Source organism: Terrapene carolina, unplaced genomic scaffold, assembly GCF_002925995.2.
Source record: "Terrapene carolina triunguis isolate 2854851 unplaced genomic scaffold, T_m_triunguis-2.0 Scaffold183, whole genome shotgun sequence".
Taxonomy (NCBI): domain Eukaryota; kingdom Metazoa; phylum Chordata; order Testudines; family Emydidae; genus Terrapene; species Terrapene triunguis.
In genome coordinates, this window is record NW_020664534.1 from 3565356 (window position 1) to 3586874 (window position 21519).

The 21519-nt window shown below is 40.6% G+C and overlaps 1 protein-coding gene across 1 annotated transcript in view; it reads right to left on the minus strand.

The window, feature by feature from the left end:
• Window positions 1-21519, minus strand: part of MOCOS (molybdenum cofactor sulfurase) — a 388002-nt gene that overhangs the window by 337409 nt on the left and 29074 nt on the right. The window contains exon 2 of the mRNA XM_026654152.1: window positions 2833-2922. Within this exon, the coding sequence (XP_026509937.1) occupies window positions 2833-2922 (90 nt within the window). The remainder of the gene's footprint in view (window positions 1-2832; window positions 2923-21519) is intronic.

Sequence of the window (21519 nt, forward strand, 5' to 3'; positions counted from 1 at the left end):
GGTGACAGTCTTAGAATATTAACCCTAGTCCTTTAGTTCAAAAGGTCGCTTTTCTCCCCTTTGCCCTCACGAACTGAAGCACGGTGTCAGAGAGATCCCAAGACTGGCCAATTGCACTTTCAAGTGATAAAATAGCAAGTGATGTCTGTCTCTCATTGGCCATCGTCAATTGAAGACATGTTTTAATGAGCCTGAGCTTCGAAAAGGTGCGTTCACCATTCGCGACTGAGACCAGCAGCATCAGAAGAATTCTCAAAGCTATCCACACATTAGGAAAAGTATCCTTCATCTCATGAATGAATTGGAGAACTTGGAATAGAGAGTGCTTCCCACATTGCAGAATGTGATGGATGTTGTCCAATTCAACATACAGGTCTTTATCATTGACGTCTGAACATTCCCTATGTGTCAGCATCCGGTGGAGTTCTGTACAATTGTTCAAGAGTGTTTTCCTGTCCATCAGCAGCTTATTAAGGTCATCATACAAAAAAATTCAGGTCTTTTTGTGGTGCTTCATTTGACCAAATCGTTTGTTGATGGATATTCGAGCAAAATAAGAGAGCAAAAAACCCTCCCTCTTGAATTTTTCTTCCGAGCTTTCCATCACCTCATCTCTGCTCTCATAACCAAACTGTCTCTTCTGATGATGAATATGAGTTTCCTTGAAGGCAGGCTCAACTCCTAAGTTTTCCACCATTTCTTTGGCAGCAGTAATGGCATCTTCAAATTCATTGTCTCTGTGGGCCACAACAAAATCAAGGCAGCTTCTCATCAAAGTAGTAGTGGTTGTGATGTCCATTAACTGAGTTTGTAATGCTTTGCTTACAATCTTTACTTGGAACAGGCTATCAGGCCAAACCACAATTGAGATCAGAAATGTGAAGTCAGTGATCTGGTTTGCCAGGCTTTGCGCCTCATGTCGGATTCCAGCCTCGACTTTACTCACCTGCACCAGTTCCATTAGGGCATTGTAAACTTCAGTCACTTGCTACCTCACTGGCCTTATGCTTTCAATGCAGCTCTCCCAGCAAGTGTCACTTAGCAGCTTCACAGTCAGATTTGTAACATTATCCATCAGGATCTTAGTCCTGAGAGTTGATGCTGAAAACAGGATGTATATCCTTTGCAGTACTCCGAAGAGAGATACTGTATCTAAAGAAGATGATGCTGCCATGTTGAGGGAGTGGCAGCCACAAGGCAGGAAGAAAGCTCTTGGATTCAGTGCAAGGATCCTTGCCTGGATGCCACTGTTTCTTCCCTTCATGTTTATGCCATTGTCATAACCGTGGCCACGGCAGTCCAAAGGCTTTATTTTATTCTCATTCAAAACATTCATATATCTGAAACATTTACTTTGAACATTCTATTTTCCCTTTTGTCGCTAACAACAAAAACAGCATCCTGAGCCTGGCGCCCCCCAAGCCCGGCACCTCAGGCGGTCACCTTGGTCGCCTGCCCCTAAATCTGGCCCTGCACACAGGTGACCTCAGCATTATACCCCACAAATATGTTGATGTGTGTCCCTTGCCTTAAAGAATATGGCTTTTTGGTTAAAGGGTAATGGCTAGTTCCTAAGCCAGCAATCATGTGCTCAGAGCTGCAGGGAGCACATACCAGAAACAAAGCGTCCACCCAAGATGAGGCTACTCACTTTCTGGCAGCCCAGTTCCTGCCCATTCCTCCCATGCAAGTCCTGAACCTGCTGAGATACCCACAAAGAGGACTGACGTGCCTCCCCCTGCACATGAAACAAGGCAAAAACTGTGTATAGAGGATCCCTCAGCACGTCAGGACAAGATGGCCTGGAGAGTTTATGTGCCTTTCTCAGGGTTACTTAGTGAGCTAGTGACAGAGCTGGGAACAAAGTCAAGATAAGACTGACAGATGTGGCAATTTCCTGCAATATCCTTGGAAGACCTCACTGAATTAGGTGTAAGTATCTTTGGGGTCCATTATATTAAATGAATGGTTTATGTATTATTGTGAGCCTGGATTGTATGTCACTTCTCAAGTTGGGAGATAGATGTGAGATCTGTGGGTTCAAAGGACTATACAGAAGAAAGTGACAGGCAAGAATGGACTTTTAGAACAAAAAGTATGAAGTAGTTTGTCTGAGGAATATCTAGGGGGAGGTCAATGGGAATTCTACACCTCTGGTTATGCCAAAACCCAGCCTTTTGAAGCTGGAGGAGCAGGCCACTGTTTGCTGATCACCTGTTACATGAGGCCAAGATCAAAGGCCCAAGCCATATACAGAAAAGACTGAACAATTCATGGTGGTTCTAGTTCTGAATCTGAGACCGTTATGAACTCCTGACCACAAGGAAAACCCAGTTGTGGGTTTTGAAGGAATGACACCTACCAGAGCCTGAAGTTGGAGTTGGGGTGATGTCTGGCAAGCTTTTTAGCATACATGTATGTTCTTTTATTGTTTTTAATGTTTTCTCTGTAATGCTTTCACCTTAAGAATAAATGTGCTTGCTTATAAAGAGGTATGTGGTAACTTATAACTGTGGCAATTACACTGTTCATAGCCTCTGAAGAGAAAGCAAAACAGAGATGCTGGCCTGTTTAGGTGATCTGGCTTGCTGGGAATATCATAGTGTAGAGTGGGAACTGTGCAGTCTGGAAAAAAAAACGGTCAGGAAGGAGTGAGATGCGTGTCTCTACCCAATAGAGGTGATGGTTGAGGAGGTGCAGTTGTCCCAAACTATGACAAAGACCATTATATTTGTCACGTGACCACTGCAGTATAAAGAATGCAAGTACGTATGATGTTAGCCTATTTAGATTAAATCTCAGAAAACAATGAGAAAGTTGCTTGGTACTTACCATAAATATTTCTACTGAGATCATCAGTAAACTCCTTAAGAAGACTCTGCGGGAAAAGTGCTGTGCCTGCATGGTCAAGGTATGTCATTCCTAAAATAAAAAAAGTACAATAAATATATTAAGCTTCTTAATATTAAATTCTAACCTCCCATACAGACTAGGTTTACCAAAGTGAAGCACAAGTCACTTGAGCAAATTAAAAAACTGCAGTATATACCATGGCACGTCCATTTTGTCCAAAAGCTCATAGGTATGGCTTTTTATTTCTCTAAGGAGTTTGTGTCGCAGCCATCACTAAGTGCTTCCCCAGTAAGTTTTTAGCTCATAAGCAGCAAAATACAGGAGGGTTTGTCTACAGTTACAGCACTGCAGCAGTGGTGTAGCTGCATCACTTAGTGAAGATGCTATCTACTCTGATGGGAGAGCTTCTTCTGTCAGCGTAAGTATCCCACCTCCCTGAGAGGCATTAGCTATGCCGATGGGAGAAGCCCTCCTGTCGACATAGCGCTGACTACACTGCAAGTTCGGTCGGTATAACTGCGTTGCTCAGGAATGTGGATTTTCCACACCCCTGAGCGACGTAGTTATACCGACATAAGTTTGTAGTGTAGACCAGGAAGGAGGGTACTGCACATATACAGAGTTTTGATCATCTCTTTACATTTTGAAATTAAAGTAACCTATTTTAATACCATTTCTTTTATTTTAACCAGACTTAGATTGTAAACTCTTTGGGGGCAGGGATTATTTTCTTGTTCTGTGTTTGTACCGCACCCAGCACAACAGGGTTCTGGGCCCATGACCAGGACTCATAGGTACTACCGTTATATAAATAAATAAATAAATAATGTTGCCCCAAGTCTTATTGACTAATCAACAGTCTCAAGAACTAGTAAGGCCTGAACAGTGTGCATGGGAAAGTTTGAAGCGTCCGTAACAACCCCAAATACAAGAATTCAAATATTTCTTCCCACTTTGTTGCACTTAAGTCTCAATTCATTTTTAAACTCTTTTTTATTATTATTAAATTACTGTAAATTTTTAAAAGAAAAGCTTATTCTAATGAAAAATAATCTAACTGGACATTTTAAGGTCTTTTCTTGTTTGGCCATTTCTGCTTTCTTAATCTTTGGCAATTATTCTCCCATTTCTTCAGAGTGTCTCAGATCCATCGCTAGTCTTTCATTTCACGTAATGTAAGTATTTCAACCTATTTCAAGTTTTAATAACGATGAATATGATTAAGATTAGCATTTAATAAGTATTTTAAAAGGTCTTTCCTTTCCACAAGGATTTAAGGCTCAGTTAAGCTCATAACTGGAATCCTTGACACTTGAAAAATATATATTACTATGGTGCTACAGCAGTAACTCAGTAGGTGAGGATGTGAGATACTTTCAATTATAAAACCAATCTGGACACCCTTTATCCCTCTAACTTTCTGCTTTAAATTACTCATGCGTAGTCCCTAGCCAAAAAGATTTTTTTTTAATTATTTGAAGTTAATCAGGAAAAATGTTTTGAAGGGCTTCAGGGAAAAAAAGTTTTTTTTCCCTCTCTTTCTTGTTTTTTTACTTCTGAAAAGTCTTCTAACTTCCCTCCTCCCTTCTTTGCCCCCAAAAAGCGTATCTCAGCGTTATTTTCTGGACTAAAATCAAAACATAGGTAGATAATTATTAATTGACATAGATATATAGAAAAAGAGGCATAGGAATTTGGCAGCCAGGAAATTTTAATACCTCATCTTTTGGGGAAGATTTTTCTACTTTTCCCCAAAGTGATGTATAAAAAATAGCCATTCTGTTTACCTAAAAATCCTTTCAAACAGGAAAGATGTTCATCACTTCCAAGCCTGTTGTATAATATTGCAATAGATTTTAGGATGTCAAATGGCTGCTGTCACAGGCGCTGACTTTTCCTTTTTCCTGGGGTGCTCAAACCCCACTTCACCCTGAGGCCCCACCCTCACTCCACCCCTTCCCCCAAGGCCCCACCTTAGCTCCACCTCTTCCTGCCCCCACTCTGCCCCCCACAAGGCTCCTGCCCACCCATTGATCTCCGCCCTCCCCTGAGCTCCTCTCTGAGCCGCCAAATAGCTGTTTGGCAGTGTCACCGCTCCCCAATCAGCTGTTTGGCAGCAGTCCCCAATCAGCTGATGAGCGCGGGCAGGGAACTGCTGTGGCTGTTGGGTGCTGAGCACCCACTATTTTTTTCCCGTTGGTGCTCCAGCCCCGGAACACCCAGGGAATTGGGACCTATGCTGCTGTTTTGAAGGATAATACATGAAGTGAAGGTCTGCCCCTTGATACCTACACCCAACCCGTGTTATCTTGATGTTAACTGCAGTAGGATATACATATTTGTTGGGAAAAATGGCCCAGAGTTTGCAAAACACTTTAAGAATCCTCACATTGACAGGACCATTTATGAATGTACAAATATTACCGTAACTATACATTACACAGAGAACAATAAGAGGCCTACTGAAGTCAGCCTCTTAGGACACTAGTAAAACAAGGGATCCTGCTGGCAAGAGGGAGAACCCATCCTGTGCAGAACACTCTCAAAATTATATTACAAGAGGTTCCTTGTAGTGCCCAGAAATGAATATTTAAGCTTGTTTCATTCTGTGGCTAAATACAGAGGCAGAAATCCTGTCTCCATTAAAATCAATGGGAAAATGCCATTGACTTCAAAGGAGCCCAGGGTTTCACCCCAGAATGCATTCTGGGAAAAGTTTACAGGAAGTTTGCTTGAGACAGATACAAATTACTAACTGTTAAACATTTCTTTCTTTTTATCTTTAATGTTTGCTGATTAATTGAAGACAGTAAACAGCATTTAATATTCAATCTTAACTGACTGAAAGAAGAATTTTATGTAAATTAAGATTGCATTCAACAAGTGAATCGTATCTTTATTATCTTTATTATATGATAATTTTATTTTCCTCTCTTTTCATTTCAATAGACTTGCTTATTTCTAGACAGAAACATTAGTCCCACATGCATAAGAGTCATACAAAAGCTAAAGATGTTATTTTATTTGCAGTTTCCCCCTTTCTTAATAACATCTTCTATTTTAACTTTATTAAATAACCTCATTAACCAAACAGATTTGTTAGTACAAACTGGATAATTTAGATCCCTTTAATTCTCTGTGGTACACAGTACACAATCTGTCAACAGTGAAGATTTGTATTGTTTATTAAAAGCATCAATTGAAAGAAAGTTAAAATATAATATGTATTGAGACCCTCTGTTTTACCTGGGTGGAGGGGAATTTAATACCATATTGAATATAATTGACATGAAAACTATTGTATATTGAAGGTGAGTGAGGTAATTTCTTTTATGGGACCAACATTTGTTCATGAGAGAGACAAGCTTTTGCGCTGACACAGAGCTCTTCTTCAGGTCTAAGAAAACAATACTGCATATTTAAAGTGTAATTTATGTCACTGTTCCAGAAATGCATTGATCGTTTGATGAAATCTACATCCTAGATGAAGCTGTTGTATATGTCTCTCCAAAAGGATTAATTTTTAACTACCAGTTCTGGAAGTTGGTTAACAAAAGTTTATTTCGATGGTTAAATGCCTGCATCTCAATATACTTGCAAAAGAATTCTATATATGGAGTTCTTTGAAACAGTCTCTATTGGTCTCTATTGCTTATCTATTCTCTTCATGTACTGGAATTAATCTCTCTTGATAAAGCATGGGTTATTTTTCCATTGTCCCTCCCAACTCTTCATATTATTTAAAATACAAACACAACACACACGCAGCCTTCAACGGGGTCAGCTCCAGCCTCTTCCCAGTGGGGGGAGCTGAGGTGGGCTAGACAGAAAATTGGGGGGCTGTGCTATACATCTTGTGGGCACACATATTTATTTTTTTAACAATACACACTTAAACTCTGTGTGTTTTTATCTATGTTATCCTCAAACGGAGAATAAAAATTATATACAGACAGATTGGTTTTAAACTTCATCTATGGCAGCTCACTGGTGCAACATTTATTCACTGAAAATCAACAGAAAAAAAAGCCCATAACTAAATAAATAAACTAATAATAACAATAAACAAATGCAAACTACTGGGAAAAAATTACTGGTTAAATAATACTAATAGCAAATTACTTTAAATTGGATAATGTATTGTATTATATTTTAAAATTAACCATTTGCACATGGCAATGTAAGATATTTGGAAGATTTGGCGACTCAGAGCCATAATATAACTCACACTGCGGTCAGTCTGGAGCAGGGGCCTCAGTACTAGAGAGGGCTAACTGATCCCAGGTGCTGTAGGAGGTGTTACTGGTGCTCTGTCCTCCATCCTTAGCAGCAGCTGGAGGAGGGATGGATGGATGCTGGGTCTTTGTGGCTCCTGAGCCCTAGCCAATTTGCAAATCTAAGCGTCCTCAGCCTGGGCCGGAGCATGTGCAGCAGCAGCAGGCACGTGGCAGGGAGCTGCATGCTAGGGATGTGAACCAGGTCAGGAGGAAGCAGAGGTGCCATTTCAGATTCTGGTGGGGTGGGGAGCAACTTTTACTGTGATCCCAGGGGCTACTTAGGTACCTGAAAACTAGATTTTTTTGCAGATAATAACTTAGAAATTAGCTCACAGGAGCACCATATATAATTCCTATATAAAGAAAAAAACATATATACAAACACCAATTAAAGCCATATTTTAAGTTTATATATACGGTAAGTTTAGAACAATCAGGAGACAATACAGCAAGCTATTCCCAATCCCAAGCCTTGAGGTATCATTTCTGGAGCCTTAACACAGATATCAGAAACACAAATTTGATCCTTTGTACACTATCTTTAGTAGAGATAAATAAAAAAAAAATCTGCTTACGTTCTCTAACAGACATACTCTGTGTTACTGCCATTAACTACTCTATTTTAGTCAATTGTTTTTTACTCCACTAAAAACATATTTAACTTAATTTTAACATACACGATTAAGGGATTTTTAATCTTTGATTAAGAACGGACATTTATTTTTCTAATTATTTTAGCATTTATGTTTACCAATCACAATCATGTACGTCAGGTGTTCTCAATCTCTTTCTTTCTGAGGATCCCCCAACGTGCTATAAAAATTCCACGGCTCGCCTCTGCCACAACAACTGTTTTTTATGTATATCCAGTAGATTAAAAACCAGGGTTAGCGTTAGGGGCTAGCAAGCAGGGCAATTGCCCAGGGCCCCAGGCCACAGGAGGCCCATTAAGCTAAGTTGCTCGGGCTTCGGGTTCAGCCCTGGGCGGTGGGGCTCGGGTTTAGGCTTTCCACCCTTCGCCCCAGCAAGTCTAACCGGCCCCTATCTGGTTTATTTTGGTGGACCCCTGAAACCTGCTTGCGGCCCCCCCAGGGAGCCCAGGACAGCTGGTTGAGAGCCGCTGATACGTGACTCACTACCGTTTGACTCCATCATCACTATTAGTATCAGACTTGGAACCGCATTTATTTTTGTATGAATTTTAAGTTATTTTACAGATATAATTAAAAATACAATTTGAAAATAAGCGACCTTCATCTGCACAGTGTCTAAAGGTGTGTGTTTAGCTACTGTTTTTTTTTTAAAAAAATGGCACTGCTAAGGTGAATACAAGCTAAATTTACATTCTAGAAGGCGATTATTTGATTGTACCACTTTAAATAATGAATGACAAAGCACGATATGGTAATAAAAGTAATAATGATAATTACTCCAGCCAGGACAGGTTAGGCATTTTAGAACTCACTATTCAAAGAATTAAATGTAAGGATAAAAGAGAAATAAATTATGAAATGCACAGACCAGTCCAAAAACTAATATAACAGTATTGCAATCCTTATCAAACTCTGAAAGAATACAATTATAGAGAATATATATGCATTGCACATTTTGACATGAAGCAGACAATATAAAAATACTCAACGGAATGCAAAACAAAGCAGCATCAATATAAACAGGTAAGTAGGGGAAGGACTCCGCCACAGGGACTGAAAATTATTAAAAGAGGAAACAACGGTGACACAGAAGCATATTTAATATTTTAATGTGGAGAAGGAAGGCTGAGGCAGATATTTCAGTGGAGTAAGCATGACAGCCTTTGGGTGCAACCAGTGCAAGGATGTAGGCATTGCAATGCTGAGCATCCCAGCACCTAGCAAAACATAGGAACAATACTGCGATCCACAAAGCTGAGGTAGGTGCCTAAACTCCCTATACAATGCATGGGGAAGAGAGATGCACTTTAGACTGTGATCCAACATGCTAGGCAGCTTCCCACCTAAGCAAGTCAATGGGAAACAGTGATGTGGTAAGCCCCAACCTTTCCTCATCAATAGGCGACTAAGGCCAGGCTGCAGGGAGGCGTTTAGCTCTGCTAGTGCTACACAAACAGGAACCCCTCTCCTGGCTTTGGTGGCTCCGTAGTTTCTTCTGATAGTGAGTTAGGCGTTTGCCTTGCTCCACTCAAAATGGCAGGAAGAGGAGGGAGGGTGCTAATCTGATAGTGTCTATCCTAATGGTTAGATCACCCACCTATGGTCTGGGAGAGATGGGTTTGATTCCCCTCATGGCCCTTTCTTTAAAAGTGATAGGGCCAGAGAAAAAGAGAAGGAATGACTCTGTAGTCCTGTGGGTCAGGCACCCATCTGAGGGGCAGAGGACCCTGGGCCAAGTCCCCCTGCTCCAATCACTCTTTCATTATTTATCCACAGTAGAACAGCTTCAACAGGAGGGATTGGGGGAACCCCACATCAGAATATCCCTAGATAGTTAGAGCACTAGTAGTTAGAGCACTCTCTGATAGGTGGGAGACACCTCTTCCAATCCTCCCTCACTGGGAGGGACAGTGAATCAAAGCTATGTCTCACACATCCCAGGTGAGTGCTCTACCCGCTAGGCTAAAAGTTATAGGGTGGCAGCACCATCCCCACTGCCTCCTCCTGCCAGCTTTAGAATGGAGCCTGATTTAGAATGGCACCTGGATCAGGTGCCTACATGTGATTTAGGTGGCCTAATGTCTATCTTCCCCTGCTTCATGAATCACTCGCACCTAGGTGAGAAATATATGCCTGGATGCCTAGAGTGAGGCAGCAGGGTTTGTCTGGAGTTTTGTGGATCACAGTGGGGGATTTAGGTGCCTAAATCTGGGTTTAGATGCCTAAGTAGCTTAATGAATTCCACCTCTAATAAGTGCATCTGCACACATGATGCAGTGCATAATACACACACAGTGGGAGTGCATATACCCAGATAACTAAAGATTGTGTGTGATAAGCCATTCATGAAATCGGTTTAATGAGGGGGGGGGGGGAACACTACGGCATAAGGCTTGGGATTCGCTTTATCTAGATGTATTCTGAGCAAAAGATTTGGCACATACTGTAAACCGATCCTTATCTGTACCTTCAATTCCTTTTAGGCATTGATTTGGACAAAAAAATATCAAAACCAGAATCTGTTCTCTGAATGTCAATGTGTCTTTTACCTAAAGTCCCTACTAGACAAGGTGCTGTTTTTTTTTCTCTTGCTACGGCAGGGAACTTTTCAAAAGACCACAAAAGCATAAGATATTACCTCACCCAGCTTGTCTCACAAAAACAGTGTGATTGACAAGCCATAGATGATGAAAGCTTGAACAGTTATTAGGCAGATAAAGGAGACTGTTCCTCAGCATGATCTCTGATTTAATTGATACAGGCTCTATTAAGTAACTGAGTAGTCCATCTGCTACCATGGGGCAGTTTCTAGGTTCCATTATAAGTGAATCTACAGAGTTTGTCAATTTGACTGATCAAAACGCTACTTGATTGCCAAATGCTAATCTGGGTTGTCCGCATGTAACCCTGGTATCAATATTTAAAAGATTGCTTCAAGTTACTAGACCAGTGTTTCCCAAATTTGGGACGCCGCTTGTGTAGGGAAAGCCCCTGGCGGTCCGGGCCGGTTTGTTTACCTGACCCGTCCGCAGGTCCGGCCAATCGCGGCTCCCAGTGACCGCGGTTCGCTGCTCCAGGCCAATGGGAGCTGCTGGAAGCGGTGCAGGCCAAGGGACGTGCTGGCTGCGGCTTCCAGCAGCTCCCATTGGCCTGGAGTGGCGAACCGCGGCCAGTGGGAGCCGCGATCAGCCGGACCTGCGGACTGGGCAGGTAAACAAACCAGCCCGGACCGCCAGGGGCTTTCCCTACACAAGCAGCGTCCCAAGTTTGGGAAACACTGCACTAGACACTATGGAAAAGCAGTATTTAATTCGTGCATTTGGGGTTCAGATTGGTTATAAAAGGCACAACAACTAAATGCATAATTACATTTAGGTATGCCAACTTCCCAATTATTTTTCTCCACTTTCTGTTGGATTATTTTATTTCTGCTCATGGTGGTGTTGTCAGCAGTGAAGAATAGAGAATATTAAAATCAGTTTAACAGTGAACATTGTATACTTGTGCAGAATCTTCTACTGTATGTTACTTCTCTGTAAAAATCAGACAGATTCAATGAAAGTTATTTATATATCTGGGTCCCACTCCACCAGAATACTCAAGCACATGCTTTACTTTAAGGACATGAGTAGTCGGGAGAATTCAACTGCTTAAAATTAAGCGTGTGTTTATGTGCTTTGCTGGACTGGGGTCCAGATGAGCAGCAAAAGAGTCAATGATTTCACCTTCTGAGCCTTTGCCTCATTCACTTCCCATCATACAAGATACATCTTAAAGAGCTAGTATAAAAGTATTGTATGATATCATGTTGAATTATTTGTTACCTCCGGCACAAGGTGTATGCTGAATGAGGCAAGGGCGGATGACTCATTCAGTGCCCACCTTACCAGGTCTCTCTGCATCATCTATGATACTTTGCTTTATTCAAAATGCACTTCACTGCTCATGGAATGATGCCTTTGTCAAATTCAATGTGAACTTTTCTACACAGTTGGGCCCTAATTCAATGCCAGTTGAAGTCAATGAGATTATTTCCATAGACTTCACTACGTTCTGGTTGAGGCACTTACGTGTTGTACATGACACAAGCCAGCCATACAAGGAATGCACAAAGCGGTGCAGCTTCATAATGTTGGTTTGAAATTAATATATAAAAAGCTAAAATACTAACCTCAAACACTGCACATTTGCCAAGATCTTCAAACCCTCATAGCTCAGCCATATCAAATCCAATTTGCAGGGGAAAACTCAAAGGCACTACTGCTCCCTTCACAATGAGGACTATTGCCCTGACAAATTTCCATTTTCTAGCCCCAGACCCTTTGTCACTAGAGCAATTGTTCAAATGAAAGATTGAAAGAACTTTCTTTTTAAATAATAGAAAAGTGTTTTTATGTTCTCCTCTCACAATAAAATGCCTGAATTGTTTTTGCGCAAACTTTCACAAAATAGTCACCTTTGGGTAGATTTCAATTTTGTAAAATTATCAGTAACAGAAACCATAATTGTGAAGGCAGGGCTTAGGGAATTTTAGTGATATTTGTTTACAATAAGGATCATTAGTTAAAACTATTCCATTATCATTTTCTCTGGCTCTGCTTTTTTTTGTTAGTCACTTAAACAATCCAAAGGCTCACTGCAATATGTGAAGATAATACCTGATATTGACCAGAAATGTGCTATGACCTGGATTAATCAGATTCATATGAAACCTTGGTACAAATTAACTACTCCAAACTTTCACTAGCAAAATACATCAAATGAAATGTGCACTGACATATGGAAGCCCTTTTAAAAATGATTTTTATTGGTCTCCAGAACATTCAGAAAAATACAACACATTCAAGATAATTCCTTACATACGAATATCAAAATAAACATTGTAGGGTTCGCAGATGACAGCATCAACAGATTCAACAAATAACCTTGGTACAGAATAAAAACTCTTGCATAACAATTAGTGAGGGCAAGAAACTGTAAATGACATGCAGATGAAATCAGTATAATATATCTAGCTCTTATACAGCTCTTTTAATTAATGTATCTCAAAGCACTTCACTGTCTAATGTATTTATCCTCAGCCATATTGATAAAAAAAATTCTAATAGCTATTTCTTGTTGGTGATGAGATTTTTGTCATACACTGGTTTAGAGTGCGTGGCAATATCTCACTCCAGTGGCAAGCTCCAGCAAAGATAAGTGCCGGCTACGTATGAGAGAATGAAGTTATTCTTTAATTGAAGTAGCAGAGACTCGTATTTTGCTGCTGGAGTTACTGGGTTCAGTCCATTCTCACCACCATGGCATCTGTGGATAGGGAAGTCATTTGCTTATACTGATGAATGACATTCTTGTGTCAGGATCAGATTGTAAGTGATTTATTGTCCGGTATGTGAACATCAAGAAAGAAAAGAAATAGTAAGGAGTAGTCTAAGAAGGTATAAACTAAGAACAAAGAGAAACTGAGTAATGAGTGATCTGTTAGTGGAATAGCTTCCAATGAGAAATGGTGGAAGCCCTATCACTAGTGATTTAAACTCAGCTGAACTAATATTGGAGAATATATTGTAGGGAACACTTTTGTCAGACACCATGAGATTTATTAGATGAACTAACTGGTTTCGCTATACCTCATTTCTATAATTCTTTGAAATTGGGAAGCTGAAAAAAAGTAAACCAGAGCCCTAAACTCCTTCTTTCCACTCCAGCACAGTTCTGTCTGAGGGTCAGGGGAAACAAAGTGACTATAGCAGGAACTAGCTGTGCTTGAAAAGGGGGTAATCTGAAACAGCCTATCACAATCTCCCAGGTCAGCTTTTTACCTGAACCTAGTCACCAATTTATACTGGGACCACAAGTAAAACACAGCAGCTGCTTTTGACAACAGAGTCTTCTGCAGTGAGACTCTGGCTGTAACTTAGAATCAAAAAACAAAACAAAACACCTATATTTACCTTTAATTATTCATACTGGGAACCTCTTTAAATAAACTACAGAACTACTGATGTTTTGTTATATATATAGTTACATGGTTACACATTGGAGAGATCAGGGAAGCTACATTAAAAAAATGTTTCCCAAGTGTAGGTGTATATGGTGAGAAGCTATTTCCCCAGATAGTGAGCTAGTTTAATGTTTATTCTTCATTAGTTTGATCTTAGCTGCTGCTTGAATGGAGACTTCTTCACTTATTTAATTGTTGAATGCACTGATCTAATCAAAAGACTAAACTAAATTAATTACTTTCACTTCACTGAAGTTCACAGACTATATATTATATATGTATATGCTTCAATAATTCCAACTCATTATTCTTTGAATCTACTTTACTGGGAGGGGTGCTGTTTTTTCAAATGCTAATGCAGAACCATGTGTGACTGGACCTAATTTTCTAAGATCTCCATATACAGTGCAGTATTTTTTTACGGAAAATGTCTTCAGACTTTAAAACTACATTTTTCCATTCACAAAAAAAGTCTGACAGAAGCAAATTCTGTGCTTATTGTCAATAATTTAATAGGAATGCAATTATAAATCTGTGTAGCTATTTCATTAATACTTTATTATATCTGGCCTAAATTAATTACTACAGCTTGTTTTCCACTAATTAGGTACCATTCTCAGCACAGATTCAAACAGTCTCCAATGACCATTTCCAGGGGTGTGTTAGGAATGAGAAAAGTAAGTTTACCGGAAAAATTATATGCTGCTGCAAACCACATTTCCTTATACTGAAATAACATGACAGCTGTAGAGATTCACTAACTATTCATGACAAGTGTGTGTGTGTGTGGGGGGGAAATCAACTTGCTAATGAACTTGCCTGAACAGCATTATATAATGAAAACTCTACCTACCAAGGGTCTTTTTTGAATAAAAATAGCAGTGCATGGCTCTTACACATTTTGGAGGTTAAATGCAGTACAATATATTTTAGTAAGTGTAGAATAAAATGATTTAATTAAAGGGACACTGTCAAATGCTTAAGGACCCAAGTTAAAATTACCATCATGCGGGGCACAGGATACACCACATATCATTTTTTTGGAAAGACCATAAGTCATTACCATAGTATAGCGGTTGGGTGGAATGAACCTGTGGCTCTCTCAGGTTCTTTCCCCCAAACACAGACACTCTGGACTCTTTCCTCCTCGGGTGGCTGAAAGAGGCAGGGCTTTGGGTGGAAGTAAGATGGTTTAGACTCAATATTGAAGTGATGCTGACAGTCAGGAGGAGTGGGCTGTATGCATGAGGATGCTTTTTGTTGGGGTTATTTGCCAGACTATTGCCAGTGCAGTTTGTAGTTTGGTGATATTATCAGATCCATTGTTGCTCCTGGATCCCCAACTGACAGCAATGGCACATAGGGTCCAGGGCCGCCCAGAGGATTCAGGGGGCCTGGGGTCTTCAGCGGCAGGGGGCCACCGCCGCCGAATTGCCACCGAAGACCCGGCACTTCGGTAGCTGGTCCTGGGCCGTAAGGACCCCCCGCCGTGGGTCTTCAGGGCACTTCGGTTTCAGTTTCTTTTATGATAGCCCAAAGTAAAGGGCTTTGCAATCAGCTAGCTTTGCAGTCACGGAGGTGAGGATTATTGTCAGAGTCCCTATCTCTGAGGAATGGTCACAGACTCTAAGCAAACCGCACAAGAAAACATACATTATGGGTCTGATCCAAAGTTCTTTGAAGTAATGGGAATCATTCTGTTGGAGCTAGTGCAGAATGCAGCAGCTTGCCTTCATCTGTGAGAGAAGCCATTAATGGGCATAAAAAAAATATCAGTGCCACTCTCAACACTCTTTTTGGTTCCCATGGGTTCGGATCTACAGAAGACCCTAAATGATCTTGGATCCTGAGAGATAAACTCTCTTCTTATAGAAAACTTGCTGTTTTGCTTCTGCTATCCATTCTTGGGGTAAACTCCACTGGACATTCTCGGTCTCTGGAACCTTTGCCCTCTGGAAGCCCAGAGCCCAAGTCTGGGGAACTTCAAGGCTTAGTGCAAGGTGTAACTATTTGATCATGTTTTTTCACTAACCCACCTATACTTTTAGGTGCAACACTGGCAGATAACATACAGAGGGCTAGATCCTCGGATGGCCTAAATCAGCATAGCTCCATTGACAGCAATGAAGCTCTATGATTTATACTAAATGAGGATCTGGCCCAGCATCTTTCTTTTGTTACTTTTGTATTTAATTTTAATTAGGTAAGACATCCATGCATAGATAAAGATATATAAAAATCAATAAATAAAATCCCTTAAGATCCTAATTATGTTTATTCAGTTGCTTCACATAGCAAAATTTAGGGAAACAACATGTAAGAGGATGGGGATCGTATACATACAGAACCCTCTCTCCTTGCCTGAGTTGTCTCTCTTCCCTTTTTTCATCCATTGTAGGCACCTATCAGGGGATTTTCTAGGTAGGTAACAATCACGCAGTTGTCCTACTTTCCTATGAAGAAGCTTCAAATATAAGGTCTGATTCCCATCTCACTTACACTGATGTTAATTAAGAGTAGCTCCATTGAAGTCAGTGGAGCTACAATAGTGTATAACTGGTGTGAGATTCAAATCGGTCCCACAACGGTTGCTTACATCATAGTGTGCTCAGGGACATGGGGACTCTTGTTAAAACTAACACTAAGTGCTTGTTAATTCTAATGCACCATTAAACTTTGAAGAAATTATCAGACTAGAAAAGCCTGAAATACTATTCAACATTACAGTGCAGTACACAATGGTTTGTGGTGTTTTTATGCCCTATTATACTTTACCCTTAAGAATATCTTATCCTAGTGAGAGAGAGTGAGAGAGAGAGAGAGAGAGAGAGAGAGAGAGAGAGAGAGATCTCCTATGTCAATTTATCATGTTTATGCTAGTGGGAAAGAGACAGGAGGACTGACCAAAAAGCTAGCTGAAATCAATGGGATTCTTTCAGATCAATTCAATGAGCAATGAAAAAGAACTAAAATCATTTACTAGCTAACAGTAATAAGATCCTACAAGATACTGTCAACAACACTTTCCAGGAATTAGACAATCTGATCCTACGCTGCAAATAATTTCAGTTTTGACAAATCTCCATTTTCCAACAACAACAAAAAAATCACTGAAAAATTCCCAACCTGCTCTAATGCTTACACAACAAAAGTGGTCTTTTTTTAATGCTGCACAAAAATTAACATTTGCTTTTAAATTTCTTAAATGAATTTGTGGTGATTTTTTACTCTGTTTTTTGTTTGTTTGTTTTGTTGTTTTGTTTTTAAATAAAGATGTTTAAAAAACACATGGTTATGCCTCATCAGAAGACAACTTTAAGGTCATTTAAATTATGGGCATAAACCACTTAATAAAGATGTTTTGAATAAGGAAACCTGAGTATATAATTTAGGTCAAAATTAGCCCATTCAGCCCAATTCTCATTTCACCTACATCCAGGCAACCAGCGCCGTATTATTGCCTAGGCCGACAAGGCCTAGGCCTAGGGCGGTAAATTTCCAGTGGCGGAAGCTCCCCTACGCGCCCCGCCCCACTGCTACAGCTCACCTCCGCCTCCTCTGCAAGCGTGCCGCCGTGTCCTGTTTCTCTCCCCTCCCAGTGCCTGGTGTTTCGCGGGGTAGGGAGAGAGGGGGGAGGAGGGGGAACGCCGCGCGCTGGGGGAAGAGGCGGGGCCGGGGGCGGGGATTTGGGGAAGGGATCCAATAGGGGAAGGGAGGGGGCGGAGTTGGGGCGGGGACTTTGGGGAGGGGGTTAGAATGGGGGCGGGAATAGGGTGGAGTCAGGGCGGGGCCAGGGTGGCAATTATTTCCCGGCCTAGGGGCGGCAAAATTATTAATCCGCCACTGCAGGCAACCCAATTGAGATTGGTGAAGTCATGTGGGTTTAAATGAAAGCAAAATTTGGAATTCTGTCTTCAGTGGAGTTCATCTGGGTTTATATTAGTGTAATTAAGAAAACATGATATCTTTATGTCATGAGCACAGTGATACAGAAGGGCTCACTAATAATACAAACAGAATTTTATTTCTGGAAATGACCTTCTGGATAAGCTCATTCTGCTAACATGAAGATGCATTGCAGATCCTTTTACTCAGTCTTAGGTCTTACATTAAAGCAGCTAAAAAAATTTTGTCGAATGTATAAATGTACATGTACAGAAATAGTGTGCTGCACATGACCAACTCATGCTTCCAGTTTGATTCTTCTCGGTTAAAGAATTCCTTTGAACACTAATGACATTAGAAGTCTGGGAGAATTACTTTCAAAATAAACAGCTTGAGATGAGCAATTATCCTCACTTGAGTACAGGAGAAGGGCCTTATTAATGTTATGCTATACTTATTTTTGGAGAAAACAGTCATGCTTGACAAAACCACAAAAACTCCACAATTTCCCTAATCACAAAACTCTCAGCCTACTATCACAATTCACTATCACAAAATCAGCTATTGCATTTTGTTTCTAGGTATGGTAGTACAAAAAGTTAGGAGTTATGGCTTGATTTTGATTCCCCTAAAGTCAGTAGGAGTTTTGTCATTAACTTCAATGTGACAAGTTCAGACCCTTCATTTGTAATAATTATATCTTATTTTGTTAATAGAGGAGAAATCCTTGAAAAAACAAAGCAGATTAAAACCCACAAAACATGCCATATATCCCGAACAGATTCAGAGCCTGAAGTTAATGGATCAAATTCATACCTGGAGTAAGTGCAATTACAACTGTATTGAATTTGAGTTGCAGACAATAACACCAGATCTGATGTTTTGAAGCACACAAACATTTTAATAAACATAGAATATCAGGGATGGAAGGGACCTCAGGAGGTCATCTAGTCCAACCCCCTGCTCAAAGCAGGACCAAGCCAGAGACAGATTTTTGCTGCAGATCCCTAAATGGCCCCCTCAAGGATTGAACTCACAACGCTGGGTTTAGCAGGCCAATGCTCAAACCACTGAGCTATCCCTCCCCCCCTCCAATAAAAAGAGAGAGAGAGAGAGAGAGAAAGAGAGAAAGAGTGTATATATATATAATCTCTGAATTTTTCTCCACTGATTTTCAGACTTGTGGCATCCCAATATAGTTTGAAATCACACACACGGACACACACACACACACCCTCTGCAGTGGAAAGCTTAACTATTATAAGTAAAGAAACAGCTGGTATATGTGTAGAGAAGACTGTAACCAACCAATGTGATTATTCCTCAACCTACCACACAGGGAGAAGGCAAGGACATCAACCAGAAAGTACAAGCAGTGAGGGCACGCATGCAATGGCTGAATACTGGAATCAGAAGAGAGTGAATACCAATACCAGTGAAAGTGTGTGACATCAGAGAAGCATCAAGGAAAAGGGCACATATTCTGGATGTAGGACATTCACAGGAATAATAAATATTTGGTATCTGTATAGCATTTTTCATCTGCAAATCACAAACCAATATGCAAGAATAGGAAGGTATAATTTCCCCTGTTAAACAGATGCGGAAACTGAGGCACAAGGAAGTTGTTAACTAGTCCAAAATCTTATAGAAGGCCAGTGGCAAAAGAAATTGGAACCCAAGTCTCCTGACTCACAGGCCTGTGCCCTGTTCACTAGAGTATGTTGCCTCCCTGAAAAGATGTCTCTTCTGGAGGTGTAGTTCTAGATCAGAGATGGGTAAACTACAGCCCGTGGGCCACATTCGGCCCACGGGACCATCCTGCCCAGTCCTTGAGCTCCCGGCGGGGGAAGCTAGCCCCGGGCCCCTCCCCTGCTGTCTCCCCTCCCTCGCAGCTCGCTGTGCCACCAGCACTCTGGGCGGCGGGGCTGCGAGCTCCTGCAGGGCAGCGCGGCAGCGTGTCTGGCTCAGGCCGAGTGGCACGGCTGCCAGACATGCTGCTCTGAGCGGCATGGTAAGGGGGCTGGGGGTTGGATAAGGGGCAGAGGGTCCCAGGGGGCAGTGAGGAGACAGGGAGCCGGGGGTTGGATGTGGCGGAGGTTCTGGGGGGGGGCGGTCAGGGGACGGGGAACGGGGGGGGGTTGGATAAGCGTGGGAGTCCTGGGGGGCCTGTCGGGGGTGAGGGTGTGGATAGGGGTTGGGGCAGTCAGGGGACAGGGAGCGGGGGGGAGGGTTGGATGGGTCGGGGGATCTAAGGGGGGCAGTCAGGAGACGGGAAGTGGGAGGAGGCGGGGGCCAGGCTGTTTGGGCCCTCGGGCCAAAAAGTTTGCCCATGGCTGTTCTAGATGAAATAGGTTGATGAGCAAATAGATTCCTTATATGGAGAAGGCACGTTGGTTGGCAAACGAAACACTGGAAGGAGTTTAAAAAAATGCAAGAATTAACTTGGTAACATGAAACAATGATATCAGAATGGAAAGGACTTTCCAGCGAGCTGAACATTATTTATGACAATGAATGTTTAAATTAATAATGAGAAATGTTATCACAAGCAGAAAAGTGGTAGTAATTTGCTAATATTTCGGAGCTAATTTCTATTTGGCCAATTTTTAAATGCATCCTCAGAGTAACTAGCTAAAAGTGATATCATAGAATAATATGTAGGTCTGTGTTTTTGTGTAAGCCCTAATATTACTGTGCAAATGTATGAATTTGCTTTTTAGTTCAATTATAATAGTACAAGATCTAAAACATGAGTATATATACTGCTCAACTGAACATTTTTATGTGTTTAGTTACTTATCATTTGCATTTTAAAGCTGCTTATTTGTCATTAAGGTTAATATTAATTTGTAATTTCTGCTTATTTTTAGCAATACTTGAAAAATACTTTACCTAAAGAATCTAAAATCTACCCTAAAAGTTCCTTATTACATGCAAAGATGCTCTAAAAAAGCAATTTTACAAACTACTATAAAAAGGCAGTTGTAAGGGGAAGTCAGACTAAGAGTTTTGGAAAATAATAAAGCGCAGTAGATAAGAATAATGAATAGAGGAAGCAGAAAATCATTAAATAATTCTAGCTACAATGGATAGATTTTTGTATTAAAAATAATAGCTAAAGGCCAAGATTTTCAGAAGTGACTAGTGATTTGGGGTGTCTGATTTTGGGGGACCCAAATGAAGACACCTTAAATGGGATACGATGTTCAGAAAGTGCTGAGTACTCACTCTTTGCAAATCAGGTCCAACTAAGGCATCTCAAATTGCTCCTCTCCTCCTCCAAAAATATTTAAAGCTCCAAAAATCAGTAGTCATTTTAAAAAATATTTTGGTCCAATGCATATTTTAATGGAGTTCTCATATATAATAAACCTACTAAAGTGATGAATGTGAAGGAGAGTATCTAATGCAATGTAATCAAAGTTATCTATTGTTTCTTTTCCTTCTTCCAGCTGTACAGTCCATGTAGTCATGGAAGGATTAGATTTTCATTGGAAAATGTCAGTAAACGTCGATTTCACTGTACCCAAATCAACAACAAAAAATTCTGTCAATAATCAAATTTACAGATAGGCAAAGTAAGAAAAATGCTGCTTGGTAACTTATTAGAATTTGCTTCAAGGATATTTACTTTGTATATCTGATATTGACAATTTGTGTTTTAATGGTTAATGGTTATAAAGTTTTAACTAGGGCTGTCAATTAATCGCAGTTACCTCACGTGATTAACTCAAAAAAATTAATCACAATTAAAAAAATTAATCACAATAATCACAGTTTTAATTGCATTGTTAAACAATAGAATACCAATTGAAATTCATTAAATATTTTGGATGTTTTTCTA